Source organism: Myotis yumanensis, unplaced genomic scaffold (assembly GCF_028538775.1).
Source record: "Myotis yumanensis isolate MYYU_CA2020_CCGP unplaced genomic scaffold, mMyoYum1.0.hap1 SCAF_16, whole genome shotgun sequence".
In the NCBI taxonomy this organism is placed as follows: domain Eukaryota; kingdom Metazoa; phylum Chordata; class Mammalia; order Chiroptera; family Vespertilionidae; genus Myotis; species Myotis yumanensis.
The window spans coordinates 51,013,990-51,027,207 of record NW_027223767.1 but is presented as its reverse complement, the minus strand read 5'-3'; the positions used below and the strand labels follow the sequence as shown (position 1 = coordinate 51,027,207).

Below are 13,218 nucleotides of genomic sequence, written 5' to 3'. Positions count from 1 at the left end.
CTTGCTGGGCTACAGGATATGCAGGGCAGCCGAGGGCTCCGAGAGCTAAGGAGAGGCTCTTCCCGTGTCCAGTCACTCTTCACAGGGGAGGGGGCCCCCGCCAACGCCCACAAACCCTGAATCCTGGGAAGCCTCCCACTAGGGCTTTTCTAGAACAGCCAGGGGCACAGTTCATCTACGAGGCACCGCCCAGTGGGCACCAGCCACCAGGCACTCCTCGCTATGAACTGCGAGGTACGAAAACGTATCCAACAAGACGTTTAAAGAGGAAGAAAGTGCAAAATCCTTTCAAAGATGAGATCCCATTTCGGCACCTTGCCATTTATTTCAATGTCGTCCCAGACACACAAGTGGGGCAGCGTATGCTCCCCCGTCACTCCGCAGCGGCACATCCCCCCGGCCCAGCGAGTCTCCACGTGACATGTGGCCTAGTGCTTTGAATCGAGGCAAGATCTTTCCAGGAAACAGGAGGGAGAGGAAAACATGTACATTTGGTAACATGATTATAAAGAACCTGCGGTAGACGGATTGAAAAACAACATCTTTAAACAACTATAATCGGCAGAACAAGCTTCCCTTCTTCCGCCCACGTTAGAGAGTGAACGTCTGTGAACTCGGGTCCGGCGCTGGCACGCCCGGCAGGCCCGCGTCTTTCATTTTCCCACACTGAGCACCGCCCGCCGCGGGAGTGAAGGTGGCCCTGCCACAGGCTCCGTCCTTCCGCTGTGCCGGCTGCTGCGGAGGCTCGGCCTCCCTCCTCGCTCGACCTCCCTCCTCGCGGCCTCCCTGGATCAGATACTTCGGTAGTCAGAGCCCCGGGCCACGATGGCGGCGGCTTCCCACTCCACCGCGAAGAAGGACACGGTTCCGAAAAACCCGAAGATCACCATGAGCAGGAGTTGCCAGTGGAGGAGAAGGTAGTTACTGTAGAAAAACGCCACGGCTGCACAGATGGACTAGGAAGAAGGAAGACGGGTCACAACATGCACGCGGTGGCCCGAGCTCACAGCGAGCCCCCCGACCCCCGAACCCCCACGTGCAGGCCCACGGCTTTCCACGACTGGCAGAGCTCTCCGTGCTCTCGACAGAGGTCTGCCCGTCACCTGCTCACAAACATGCACCAGAGACTCCCGTCCAGAGCGGGTGACCATCGAGTGAGCTACAGTCTCTGTTCTTTAAAACAGCAACTGGCGGAAAACCGGAGCAGTCATGTGCAGACAGCCAGGACTGGCTACACTGCGCGTGAATCCAGGTGTCTAAGGCAGGCTCTACCTGAACTAGAGACCAGAACATAAGCTCTCTCACATGAGGGGGGAAGGAGGGTCACACTCTGGCATTGCTTCCTAATTCTATTCACAAACCCCGTTAGCAGATGTCCCCACTGCTCGTCAGAGATACATTATAAGAAACAAAGTTAGCCCAGCCAGCGTGGCTCCGTGGCTGAGCATTGACCTATGAACCAGGAGGTCACGGTTTAATTCCTGGTCAAGGGCACATGCCGGGGGTTTCCGGCTGGACCCCCAGTAGGGGGTGTGCAGGAGGCAGCCGGTCAATGATTCTCCTAACTGATGTTTCTATTTCTCTCCCGCTCCCTTCCTCTTTGAAATCAATAAATACATATTTTAAAAAAAAAGAAAATAGTTAAAGCACTAAAACAAAGGCTGCACAACCTGCAGCCGCGGTACCTGGACAAACTTAAAGACGGCGAAGGCGGGGGCGCTGTCCTCGGAGTAGAGGAAGCCCAGCATGCTGAGCAGCTGCGTGTTGAAGCAGCTGTCTCCCAGGCCCAGCAGGAAACTGCAGAAGATGGCCACTTCTTTGCTGAGTAACAGAAACATTAATTTAGAACGAGCATCAACAATATCTGCTAGAGCCATTTCAAAGGTGGAAGCAGCTCACCCACAAAAGCATTTTCCCTCCCAAGCTTCCAACACTGTGAAACAAGAGCGAGTAAACCCTGGAGTTTTCAAAGGAAGAATGTATGCTCCAGGGCACTCATGTTCACAGTCCAGCCAACTCAGGGCTGCCAAGTGTTTGGGGCAGGACCGCCCCGAGGCTGTGGCTCTGGACAAAATGTCGGTAAAGGACCGGCCGCCCTGCCCAGCTGCATGGCCACCCCTTGCTCCTCGCTGCGCTTCCCCCAGGCCCTCACTTCCAGCGATTTCACTGCTCAGAAAAGCAGAGGCACAACATTCACACCGGATGCTCCGTGCTTCTTCTTAGATCGAGACGACTCAGTGGGAAAAGATTAGCACCAACTACAGAAATAACTGGTTCTCTATGGATTTCCACCTAAACGCACGCTGGCTCCATAAACGCATTATAGAGGAGGATTACTGCCCCGATTTGAAGACCTCCCCATAACCCCCCGCCCTCCCGACTGCTGGGAAAGCAGGTGGCCTCACCTGGATTTGATGTAAGCGCTGCTGTCGGTCCCCTCCAGGGGGGCGATCGGGGCGTCCCCGGGCATGTTGAGGAATATTAAGTAAAAAGCTACAAAGTGCACCAGGGTGCCCAGCAGCACAACCGGGTTTCTCCCGAAACGATTATTCTTGCTCAGGAGGCCGAAGAGGCTCCCACCTATAAAGTCAATGAAACCGAGAACAGAATGACCCAAGGTGAGGTTAAGAAATCAAAATAGCCGAAACCGGTTTGGCTCAGTGGATAGAGCGTCGGCCTGCGGACTGAAGGGTCCCAGGTTCGATTCCAGTCAAGGGCATGTACCTGGGTTGCGGACACATCCCCAGTGGGAGATGTGCAGGAGGCAGCTGATCGATGTTTCTCTCTCATCGATGTTTCTAACTTTCTATCTTTCTCTCTTCCTCTCTGTAAAAAATCAATAAAATATATTTTTTTTAAAAAAGAAATCAAAATAATGATCTGAAAAAAAAAGAAAGAAATGAAATCCAGTGAGCAGTGCGGGCAGACTGGGGACCAGGGCTTCCTCCTGGGTCTGAGGTCAGGGCCGACGCCCTTGACCCTGGGGACTATCAGAACCGGGTGGGGGGAGGGGGGACCCCAGCTGGCGTCAGACAGAGAACAAGAAAGTCGGGGATTCCCAGACACCTCACTGAGCATCTCCAGAGACCCCGTGTTTTCCTACTTATGGGTTTGTCTCTGAATTATTTGGCAAATGTCTCGTAACTTAGTTACCTTACAACAGTGATAATAAAAAAAAACAAAGACCTGCCCATTTGGGGAAAAATAAACAGGGAAATAGAAATTCAAGAACAGAGAGAGGCAAAGTACACTTAAAGTTTCAACCATAACTTAACAGATTTCATGCAAAACGTTTTTCCCTCACTCACCAAGGATTTCCCCGATGCCGATGAAAATGCCGGAGAGCCCGATGAGGCTCTTCTCTTCCGCTCCGAACTTATTGACGGCGCCGATGCAGGTGCCATACACCCCGGAGAAGAACGTCAGTTCCAGACCTTCCGGAACAATCGGGTTTCAGTTAGACACTCACACCTGCCCCTCCCCAGCTCTCCTCTGTGCCTAGGAGTGTCTGAGAAGTGCACATACCAAACACACAAGCAACAAAAACTCGTTCAGCCTGAAATGTTCCTCCCAAGCAGAGAGTACGTTCATCATGAAATGGAATTGGCCCCACGACGGCAGATGGCACATATTTCAGATAAAAATACACAACTCAGAGGAGCAAAGATGTGCTTATGTTCAAAACGGTCACTGCGTGTGTATAGGGGCGGGGTGGGCAGAGGATAGAACTCACATACTATATAATAGCTTCCCAAGGGAAGAGGTGATACAGTTGGAAAACTAGTAGGTGCTATTGCACAATAACCTTTTAATTAAATCCCTTTTACCCAGGAAACCGTGAAAAGGGTAAAAATTAGGGCAGATCAGCCGAAGACCTGATTCCTCAAAGATACAAACCTTAACTGAATTTTAAAGACGGTTACTTTTTCTCCTAAACAGATATTTATACCCATGAGGCAGATAAGGGCAAAAGTAACAACTGACGCATTCCAGCCCTTTTGGGAGGAAATGAGTTTCCTGTCATTCTTAAGCCGTAAGAGCACTCCACCCATTATCACATCACGTGACCAGCATTAGCCACCAGACTCATTCCTTTTCATTAGAAATTCTCTTAATGCCCAGCGGGCGTGGCTCAGAGGTTGAGCATTGACCTACGAACCAGATCACAGTTAGATTCCCAGTCAGGGCACCTGTCTGGGTTGTGGGTTTGATACCCAGTGTGGGGCCTGCAGAAGGCAGCTAATCAATGATTCTCTCTCATCATTGATGTTTCTATCCCTCTATCCCTCTCCCTGTAATCAATAAAAAATCATATTAAAAAAAAAAAGAAATGACCTTAATCCATACAAAACCACAAAGGTTTACTCTGTCGTTTCCTATAGTGTCCACTCTGCCCTACAATCACTGCTTGGGATGACCCGTGCCCCCGGATACAAGCCCGCGTGTAGAATCGTCCACACTGCACGTGGCTGGCCCTGTGTGCTGTGGAGGTGACGCTGGCAGGGGCCAGGCTAGCTTCAGGGTCTGGTCCTTTCTCCTTCTGCCCCTTTTGGAGCCCGCGCCACTAAGAAGCCTGGCATCCTGCAGGGAGGGGGGGAGGGGGTCACGTGGGAGGTCCTGCAGCTGGCAGGCACACCTGGAGAGGCAGAGACCCAGCCTGGATCTGACCCTTCCGAAAGCCAATGAAACCATCTGGAATGTTCTAGCCCAGCTGCCCTCTAACAGCACCCACAAGGGACCCCCACTGGGACCATCACCAGCACCCCTCCGCTGAGCCCAGTAGGTGCGCAGAACTGTGAGAAAGCATGACGTGGTGGCGGCTGCCATTACTCGGCAACAGAAAACAAACCAAAATCAAGGCACTTACTCCCTGATAAGTGCTCACCTGTATAGGCGGTTGTAATGCTGAGAAGGAGCATCTCCTTGGTGACACACAATTTAAGAGACTTTTCTGTAAAAAAAAAAAAAAGAAAGAAAGAAAAGAATCTGGTACTTAATTTCAACTAATCGAACAAACATTCTAAAACATCTGTTCACCGAAACACCCCTTGGTCAATAATGCCAGTGAACAAATACACTGGGACAGAGCTCGGTGACCCACATTTCAGACTGAAATGCTTAAGGGCTGGCCCTGGCCGGTTGGTTGCTCAGTGGCTAGAGCATCGGCCCTGGGACTGAAGGGTTGCCGGTTCAATTCCAGTCGAGGGCACGTACCTCGGTTGCAGGCTCCATCCCTGGCCCTAGTCGGGCACGTGCAGGGGGAAGCAACCAATCAATGTGTCTTTTTCACATCAATGTTTCTCTCTGTCTCCCCCCTCTCCCTTCCACTCTCTCTGAAAAATCAATTCAAAAAATATCCAGTGAGGATTAACAAACGAACAAACAAAAAGCTTACGGTATGAACTACTTGCTCTATAAATAAAATGCTCCTTTCAACTGCTCAAATATATTCTAGAGGCGTGTTTTCCCCAATGCATTCTCCAGCTCTAATTTAAAAAAAAAAATGAAATGGAGAAAATGGAATCAAACAAACAACAGAACATTCTAAGTCGTGTTGAAAGGTTAGGTCTTTAAGGGAGTCAACAGCTGGCACAGTGCTCACTTCCCAAAGGAATGAGTGTCCGGAGCAGCTTTAAGGCTGACTCAGATGGGAATCACCGGGCCCTGCTGACCACGCGGCCGCTGAACACACTTCCTGAGCTGCTCGCTCGGATCTGAGGGTAAACTAGCTCCGCACTTGCTTACACTCGCTTTAATGTTTGTTTTCATGCTGCTCAAATTAGTTAAAATATGCAATGGAAAATGCATTTCTAAAAACTGTATTTTTGTTGTTAATCTTCACCTGAGGATTTTTTTTTTAAGGGACAGTGGAAGGGAGAAAGGGAGGGAGGGATACATCAATGTGAGAGAAACACACCGACTAGTTGCCTCCCACACGCCCTGACAGGGGCCGGGGATCAAAACCTGCAATCCAGGTACATGCCCTTGACCAGGAATCGAACCCAAGACCCTCCGTTTTCTCTTCTATTAAACGGAGATAAGGATAGGTCACATCTACAGGTCGTATCATACATGTTATACAAGCCTTGGGATTGTGAGAATAAAATGAAACACGAGGGTTAGCCAGGAAGAGCCAGACAGACGCGAGGGGCTGTCCTTACGAACCCCTCGGTCCCCGGCGCTCCGGCCCCGCTCTGAGAGGTGAGGGATGCCTGCAGAGATGGCCTGTGTCCTCACTTTCTCCCATAAACCCCCAATTCCCGGGTTCCCTGCCACCCCCGCCCCCCGCGCCTCCTTCACACCCCCGCTCGGGTGAGGTTGTGGGATCCCCGCCATCCTTCACACCCCGTCCCAGAGGTGTTTGTGGAGAAGACTCATGCCTTCAGAGCGGCAGCCCCGGAAGCATGGAAACACCGGGTGCCGTCACCCAGTTACCACGGGAGAGGGAGAGGCACGCGCTGATGTGGTTCCTAGACAATCAGTTCTTGTACTTCAGCCACAGAAAACTTACTGAACGCATCTACGGCCTTGGTCAGGTTGCTCCGGGAAGACCTGGGAAAAGAAAAAGAAAGGAAATAAGAGTTTTATCCCCTGAAAACTGAAGAGAGAACAAAAGAGAACTTTCCACTGAAGCTGGTCAGGGCCAGGACCCCAGCGCCTCAGTGCTCCCTGCTCCAGGAGGCTGGCCTTGCCCAGCAGCTGGCCTGGCGCCACCCGGTGGCTCTTGATGGTATTGACCAGGAACAGAATTCTGTATTTCAGACGTGACGGCTCAGCCTGCTATTTTCACCCCGTGAAAACCATGTGTGCTAGCTCAACTTCCCGCCACTCCTACTGTGTAAAGAGTAAGTTCTTCAGCGTTAAAACGCTTCAAAAGCAACACCTCCCGCCATCTGGGTTCACGGTTGGGTGCAGTATAATTGACTGATTAAAAATGTGGCCAAAAACAATAAAAAGTGCGGGCCAGGTGTAGTACAAGAATTCTGAAATAAGCCGAAACCGGTTTGGCTCAGTGGATAGAGCGTCGGCCTGCGGACTGAAGGGTCCCAGGTTCGATTCCGGTCAAGGGCATGTACCTGGGTTGCGGGCACATCCCCCGTGGGAGATGTGCAGGAGGCAGCTGATCGATGTTTCTCTCTCATCGATGTTTCTAACTCTCTATCTCTCTTCCTTCCTCTCTGTAAAAAATCAATAAAATATATTTAAAAAAAAAAAAAAAGAATTCTGAAATAACCCCAGGTCCTGTAGGCATGGGGTGGGGCAACGCCACCTCCCACCCGAGCCCTCCTCCCTCCCGGTACGTCCTTTAAAACTTTCCCCTCCTGCCTGCCCGGCATCGGGTGTCAGTGGGGCTGTAAGAAGGCTGGTAGCCTCTAGACTCGATCGACTCAAAATGTGTGTTCGAGCGGAGAGGGTCGGGCCCGGCGTCTCACCCGCTGACTTCCAGGTCCTGGTCATCAGAAAGGTCATCTTCTCCCAGGATGCTCTCGGATTCCGGCTTCCGGATGAGGAAGAAGAGCACGGTCCCCAGCAGGCTGATCACTGTCAGGGCGATGAACACTGTCCTCCGGTCACTCTCTGCGGGGAAGGAGGAGAAAGCAGACGTCTCGGGCCTGTTTATAACCATCGCGACACTTCCGCATTCAACTTGTACTTTACTGCGTCAGTAACACAGGGCATCTCCACCTTTGCTTTTTCAGTTACAGAAATACTAATCAGCAAAAAAAAAAAAAAAGTACAAGAACTTAATCAGATCCTTTGCATCAAAGAAGCATATAGACACAACAATTAAGAATTCAAAAGTCTGACAACTGACGCATATCGTCATTCACAGCATAACCCCCTCCCACACCTGCAGGTGCCATTCGCAGCCATTAGCTATAATCCTAGCGTAATAATATAATCCAAGGGAAAAAGTCACCAAAAGCTAAAATCTGAGAGGCCTTAGGTACCACGGTCCATCAGAACAATTTTGAACAAAGCAACCCTGGGTAATTCTGTGAAACTGCCATTGTTTTGCACATATATAGCTGAATAAAGCAAAATGAGTAAAACAAACCTGATATCTGAGTTTTCCCTTGCCAAGCAAAATATATGTAGAGGTTTCCAAAGAACAAGCTGGGGTTAAAAAAAAGGAAAGAATGTTGGAAAATTATTTTCATACGTCTAGCCTTTTAAACCATGTTCCCATTACTTGTTAAAAAGAGAAAAAGCAGAAAGCGTCCACAATTGTAAAAGCGTCTACCTGCCCTAGATCCTCTGAAAGTGTCCACCCCACCCCAACTCTGAAAAACAACTGACCCAGACGGAGCTGGGCCCCGCTCCACGGGCCGGCACCTGACTCAGCACCGCCTTCGAGAAGTCCTGACTCACACGAAGGCATGTGATAGCTTGTTGGCACTCCGGACGCGACTCAGTCTGACTTCTGAATTTAAATACGTCTTTGTTAAGAGCTACCTGCCAGTGTAGCTTGGTCGGAAGGACATGGCCTTTGGAGTCCAGAGAATGATGGTTTGAACCAGATCAGATACTTAACTTTGCAGCCTGTTTTCTCACCGGTGTGTTATCTCATGAGGTTTATTAAAGTTAAGTAAGATCCCCATAGTACCTGAAGGATAGCCAACGCTAAACATATTAGGGTTAATATCAGTTTCTATTTACAAGCCAAGACTTCCAATGCATTTTAGGTCGGTCCATGCATTTGAAGTAATTCTATGATTTTTTTTCACCCGCGTGCAGCTAGGAACTTAAGCCATACAACGTGGGGAAATCTGCGTTTTCAACACAACAAAGCTCTAACACTATGTGACGAGAAATGCCAGGGAAGGCTGAGCTCCGAAGGATCGTTACCTAGACTGTAAGAGCGCCCAGAAGATGCCACTGTTCCTCCCAATAGTGTGCTCATCGGAATTGATTGTCAGGCAGTTCCCCTGGGCCGTCCACAGCACTGCAATTCAAGCCAAACGGTTATCGGGGCGTGAAACCATGCGGCTTCAATGCTACTCTTAGGTGAGCCCCGGGAAACGAGGAAGACAAACACCCCAATGCTCACCCGCAGCTGCCACGCCGAGGAAAACAGAGGCTGTGTAGAAGGACCACGTGAAAGGCTGGATAAAAACGGCAATGTACATGCTAAAATATAACAGGTCAACGGATTATGTCAAACCACACCTGACACAGGACGCCATTGTGCCTTCTAGGAGTCAGTTCTGAGGGTCCTCTTTTAAAATGCAACCGGTAGCCTGGCCGGTGTGGCTCAGTGGTTGAGCGTCGGCCTATGAACCAGGAGGCCACGGGTTCGATTCCTGGTCAGGGCACAGGCCTAGGGTGACGGGCTCCATCCCCAGTGGGGGGCATGCAGAGGGCAGCGGATCAATAATTCTCTCTCATCATTGATGTTTCTCTCTCTCTCTCTCCCTCTCCTTTCCTCTCTAAAAATCAATAAAAACATAGTTTAAAAAATTAAACTCAACCTGTAAAGGACACCTCCAGTATTGAAAACAAAACAATAAAAAGGGACAGATGTGACCTGCTCATTTCTTAATTTACTGGCTCAAATGTGTAAAATCAGACACTGAATGATGGTGTGCAGCCAGTCTTTGCCAATTGCTTAGCCCGTGATGGGATTGTAGCTCCACAGCCCACAGGAAAGTTTGGTTCTTTCATTTGAAATCCTGTTAATCAACTTGATATCAAATAAGCTTATTTCATGGGGAATTCTTTTCAACTCTTGTGGAAAGAGATTTTTGAATGCTACTTTCATTAAGAGTAAAACAAAAGCAAGTATACACATGACCAATCATACTAAAACAATGTGGTATCCCTGAGCACAAAGAAGACAGCCAAATCCCTAAAACATGGTCTTCATCTATTCTAGTCAATCCACGGCCGCAGGTTCCTGTTACAAGTTCGCTATGTGCCTGAGCGACGCTGAAGGTGTTCTCAGTAAAATGAAAGGAAGAAAAGTACCCGACTCACCTGTAAAACAAACCACTAGCGAACATGGAGAGTTGAGGTCCTACGATGGCAACCACGGACGGCGTGATCAGATTGGAAGCGGAGAACACGCCATAAATAATCGCCATGCTGTACACATAACGCACAAAAACAAAACCACGCCAAGCTGTCTTAAAAGTCCGCTTTTTGAGTTTCCTTAGTCTATAGACGTTTTACAATCAACATCCCCATTCGATAGGCGGCGTGTACAATTATATCCTTAAACTGAACGCCATGTTAAAGTTTTCACATGCACAAGATACTGAAGTCTCATCCGATGTTCCTTTGAGGAAGTGTGCCCTGGACGATATGGTTTTCGGTGTCCTGGTCAATTATAACAACAGCGAACACATCACATGGAGCAGGCACTAGGCCAAGTACCTTCTACATGTTTTTGCTCTTAATCCTAACAGCTCTGGGGAGAAGGTATTGCTAACGTCCTCATTTTACAAAGAAAACTGAAGCACAGAAGGGCTAAGTGACCTGTCCAGCGTCCACCTGGGCGCCTGGTGACGGGGGGAGCCCACATCCCGTACCTGGTCATGTGACTCTCGAGGCCCCAGGCAACCAGTCTGCTCTGCAGACTCAGCCTACAACTCCTGGCAAGTGCGTGTGACCTCGCTGCTATAAATAACAGGCCGAGTCCTTAAGCCAGAGTCCATGTAGCTCAACCTAATGGTCTCATTGAACACTGTTCAGCTACTAGAGACCCAGCCTTACTAGTACGCATATCTTGGGACAAAGTGTGACTAAAACCATTTCAAAGGCCCTGAATTTATTTACTACTTATAAACCCATAGTAAATTATCCTTTGGCTTTTATGAATCTCTCAACTATCAAATGTCCTTTCCCTTGTTCTGTAGAATACGCATGAATACAAAGCACTACAAAATGTTATGGGAATCCTTTAGAAAAATATGGGCATAAATATCCCTTTACTCTCATATATCATATACAAGGTCAGGCTTAGGCTAGGTGATAACCAAATAAGACGGGGTGGGGGTGGGGCGAGCTGCCCTCAAGACGGGTATTGGCCACAACCTGATACCTAAGGATGGAGAAATGAGGAGACCTGTCCGTGTGTGGCTACATGCGCAGGTTACGTTCCCAGCTCCAGGCACAGTGCACTGGGGACTTATGCAGGTCTTTCCACTCATTTTCACCGAGTGCAAAACTGGGCCTCAACACCTTCATAAAAACCTAACAGCTCCTGATGACAGCCCATGCAGCCTCACGAAATTGCAAAAGCAGGAAGACCAAGTGTTTCAAGAGTCCTATAAAACAGCCGCTGCTGTAAGACTGGGAAGATGTAAGACGACAAGACTGGAGTGCCCATTAAATGCCAGGTCCCGCGCCAAGCGCTTCGCAGGCGTTGGCTGAGCCAGGAAACCCGGCTCCGCCAAGCAACTTGCCTAAGACAATGCAGCAATTCAGCCAGGAAGCCAGGCGTTCAAACCTGGTGTCTAATTCTACAGGGAACCTAAACTCATCACCTCTGTTCAAGGATGTTCTCCCAAAAGTCTAGACACAGGGAAGAAAAACGCAGCCACTACTAACTAACTCACGGTACTTAGTGCCCGTGGTTTTGGTGTGGATTTAAGCAGCCCCCCCGCCCCCCGGGACGTGTGACGCAAAACCAATGGCACAGAACCATACCTGGTGTAGCCACTGCCGTGGAAGTCGGTGCTGTTTAAACTCCTGATGACAGTTTGCTGTGTGAAAGACAAAACCAGTGAACAAAACGAACGTTTTTGCAACCCCTCTCTCCCCTGGAAAGCCTCCGAGTACTGGGAATAAAGTAAAAATGGGAGATGCTCAACACTGAGCACTGAAAGTGAGAGAAGAAAAAGGATTACAGAACAGCAGATAAGCCAACGGCAGGGAAGCGCGGGGGCGGGGGAGGGGGAGGGGCCCTGCGGACACCATGGCTGAACTCTCCGCGTACAATGCAGACCTTAACGCAGACAAGAAGTACAATAAACAGTCAACAGGCACACCCCAAGTCAACTCAGAGAAACCAGCGGCCATGCTGCACATCCCCATACGTTCGGGAGAAATGTCTGATGCATGAAACCTATCCTAATCGTTAAGAAACAACGAGGAAGGCTGACAACATGAAAGGCGCGGTTTCAGCGCGCTCTTAGCTGCGATGAACGCGTATCGTCATTTCTAGGAGGCACTTCAAAGGAGGGACCGCAGACCCCAACTCACCGCCACATTCCCACAAGTTTGAAAGGCGGTGAACATAAACATAAAGGCAACTCCTAAAACGACGATGTTGAAAAGCTTTTTAGATTCCGGGGACATTTTGGCTCCACCCTGCCGGAGGTCCGCCGCGGCAGCGGCCCAGGGCAGTCAGCTGTCCTCGGGGCGAACCCACTGCCACGCCTGGGGGACGAAGAGGCGGTGAGAGGAGGCAGGTCCGGAGCAAGGCAGCCAGGCGGTCCCCTTCCAGTTCGCGCATCCGAGTCCCGGGCGTAGGGTGAAGCTCTCCCCACGGGCACCGTTAGGACATTCCTAGGGCGCGACGCTAGGAGGGAAGAGCCCAACACCCGGCGAAGCGCCAAGAAAGCTGTCGCCCCGGGTGGAGGGGCCCGCCGGGGGATTAGGAGCCAAGGAGAGCAGCAGAGCCGGCTCGGCCCCGCCCGCCCGCCGGGCCCTGACTCAGTGGAGGTCAGGCGACCCGGTCACCTGACCGCAGCCGTGGGGCCGGCCGCTCAGCTCGCTGGGAAATGTAGTCCCGCGCCGCCCGGGAATGACAGGCGCCTCGCGAGACCTCCCTGCCCCCGAAGTGAGCGGGGCCCGGCCCGCGGTGGCCGTCTAAGGCGGGGCTGAAAGCGGAACCCAGCGGAAGGGCGGAGAATTGCGGGAGGAGACCTGGGACCACATAGCGGGGTCAGGGGCAGCTGGGAACACAGAGACACAAATGGGGGAAGGAGTAGGCACTCCGACAGAGGCGGGGCTGAGGCCTAAGCCGGAAAGCAGCGTGGAACTCGGATACTGGCACGGAAAAGAAGGCGGAGCCCCGGAGGGGAGCACCTCCTCTTCCTCCTGCCCCGGAGCGCCCCGCCGGAAGAAGCGTTTCGCGGGCTTTCCAACTGCCGGCCGAAGCCACTCCCCCCTCCCAGCTGCAGTGACTCCGCGCTTTTCCGGGCTCTGCGCAGGCGCGCCGGGCAGGGCCGGCGCACGCGGCAGGGACGTTGCGGGAGCAGCCAATCAGAG

The 13,218-nt window shown here is 50.9% G+C and overlaps 1 protein-coding gene across 1 annotated transcript; it reads right to left on the bottom strand.

Moving 5' to 3' along the window:
• Window positions 1-302: 302 nt before the first annotated feature.
• On the bottom strand, window positions 303-12,657 carry MFSD11 (major facilitator superfamily domain containing 11). The gene is made up of 13 exons (XM_070395526.1): window positions 12,208-12,657; window positions 11,653-11,708; window positions 9,979-10,086; window positions 9,053-9,132; window positions 8,851-8,947; window positions 8,060-8,118; window positions 7,434-7,578; window positions 6,512-6,552; window positions 4,886-4,951; window positions 3,309-3,434; window positions 2,406-2,580; window positions 1,686-1,821; window positions 303-956 (listed from the first exon to the last, which is right to left on the bottom strand). The coding sequence occupies exons 1-13, from the start codon at window positions 12,301-12,303 to the stop codon at window positions 792-794; spliced, it is 1,350 nt and encodes a 449-aa protein (XP_070251627.1). The 5' UTR covers window positions 12,304-12,657; the 3' UTR covers window positions 303-791.
• Between the last annotated feature and the right edge of the window lie 561 nt (window positions 12,658-13,218).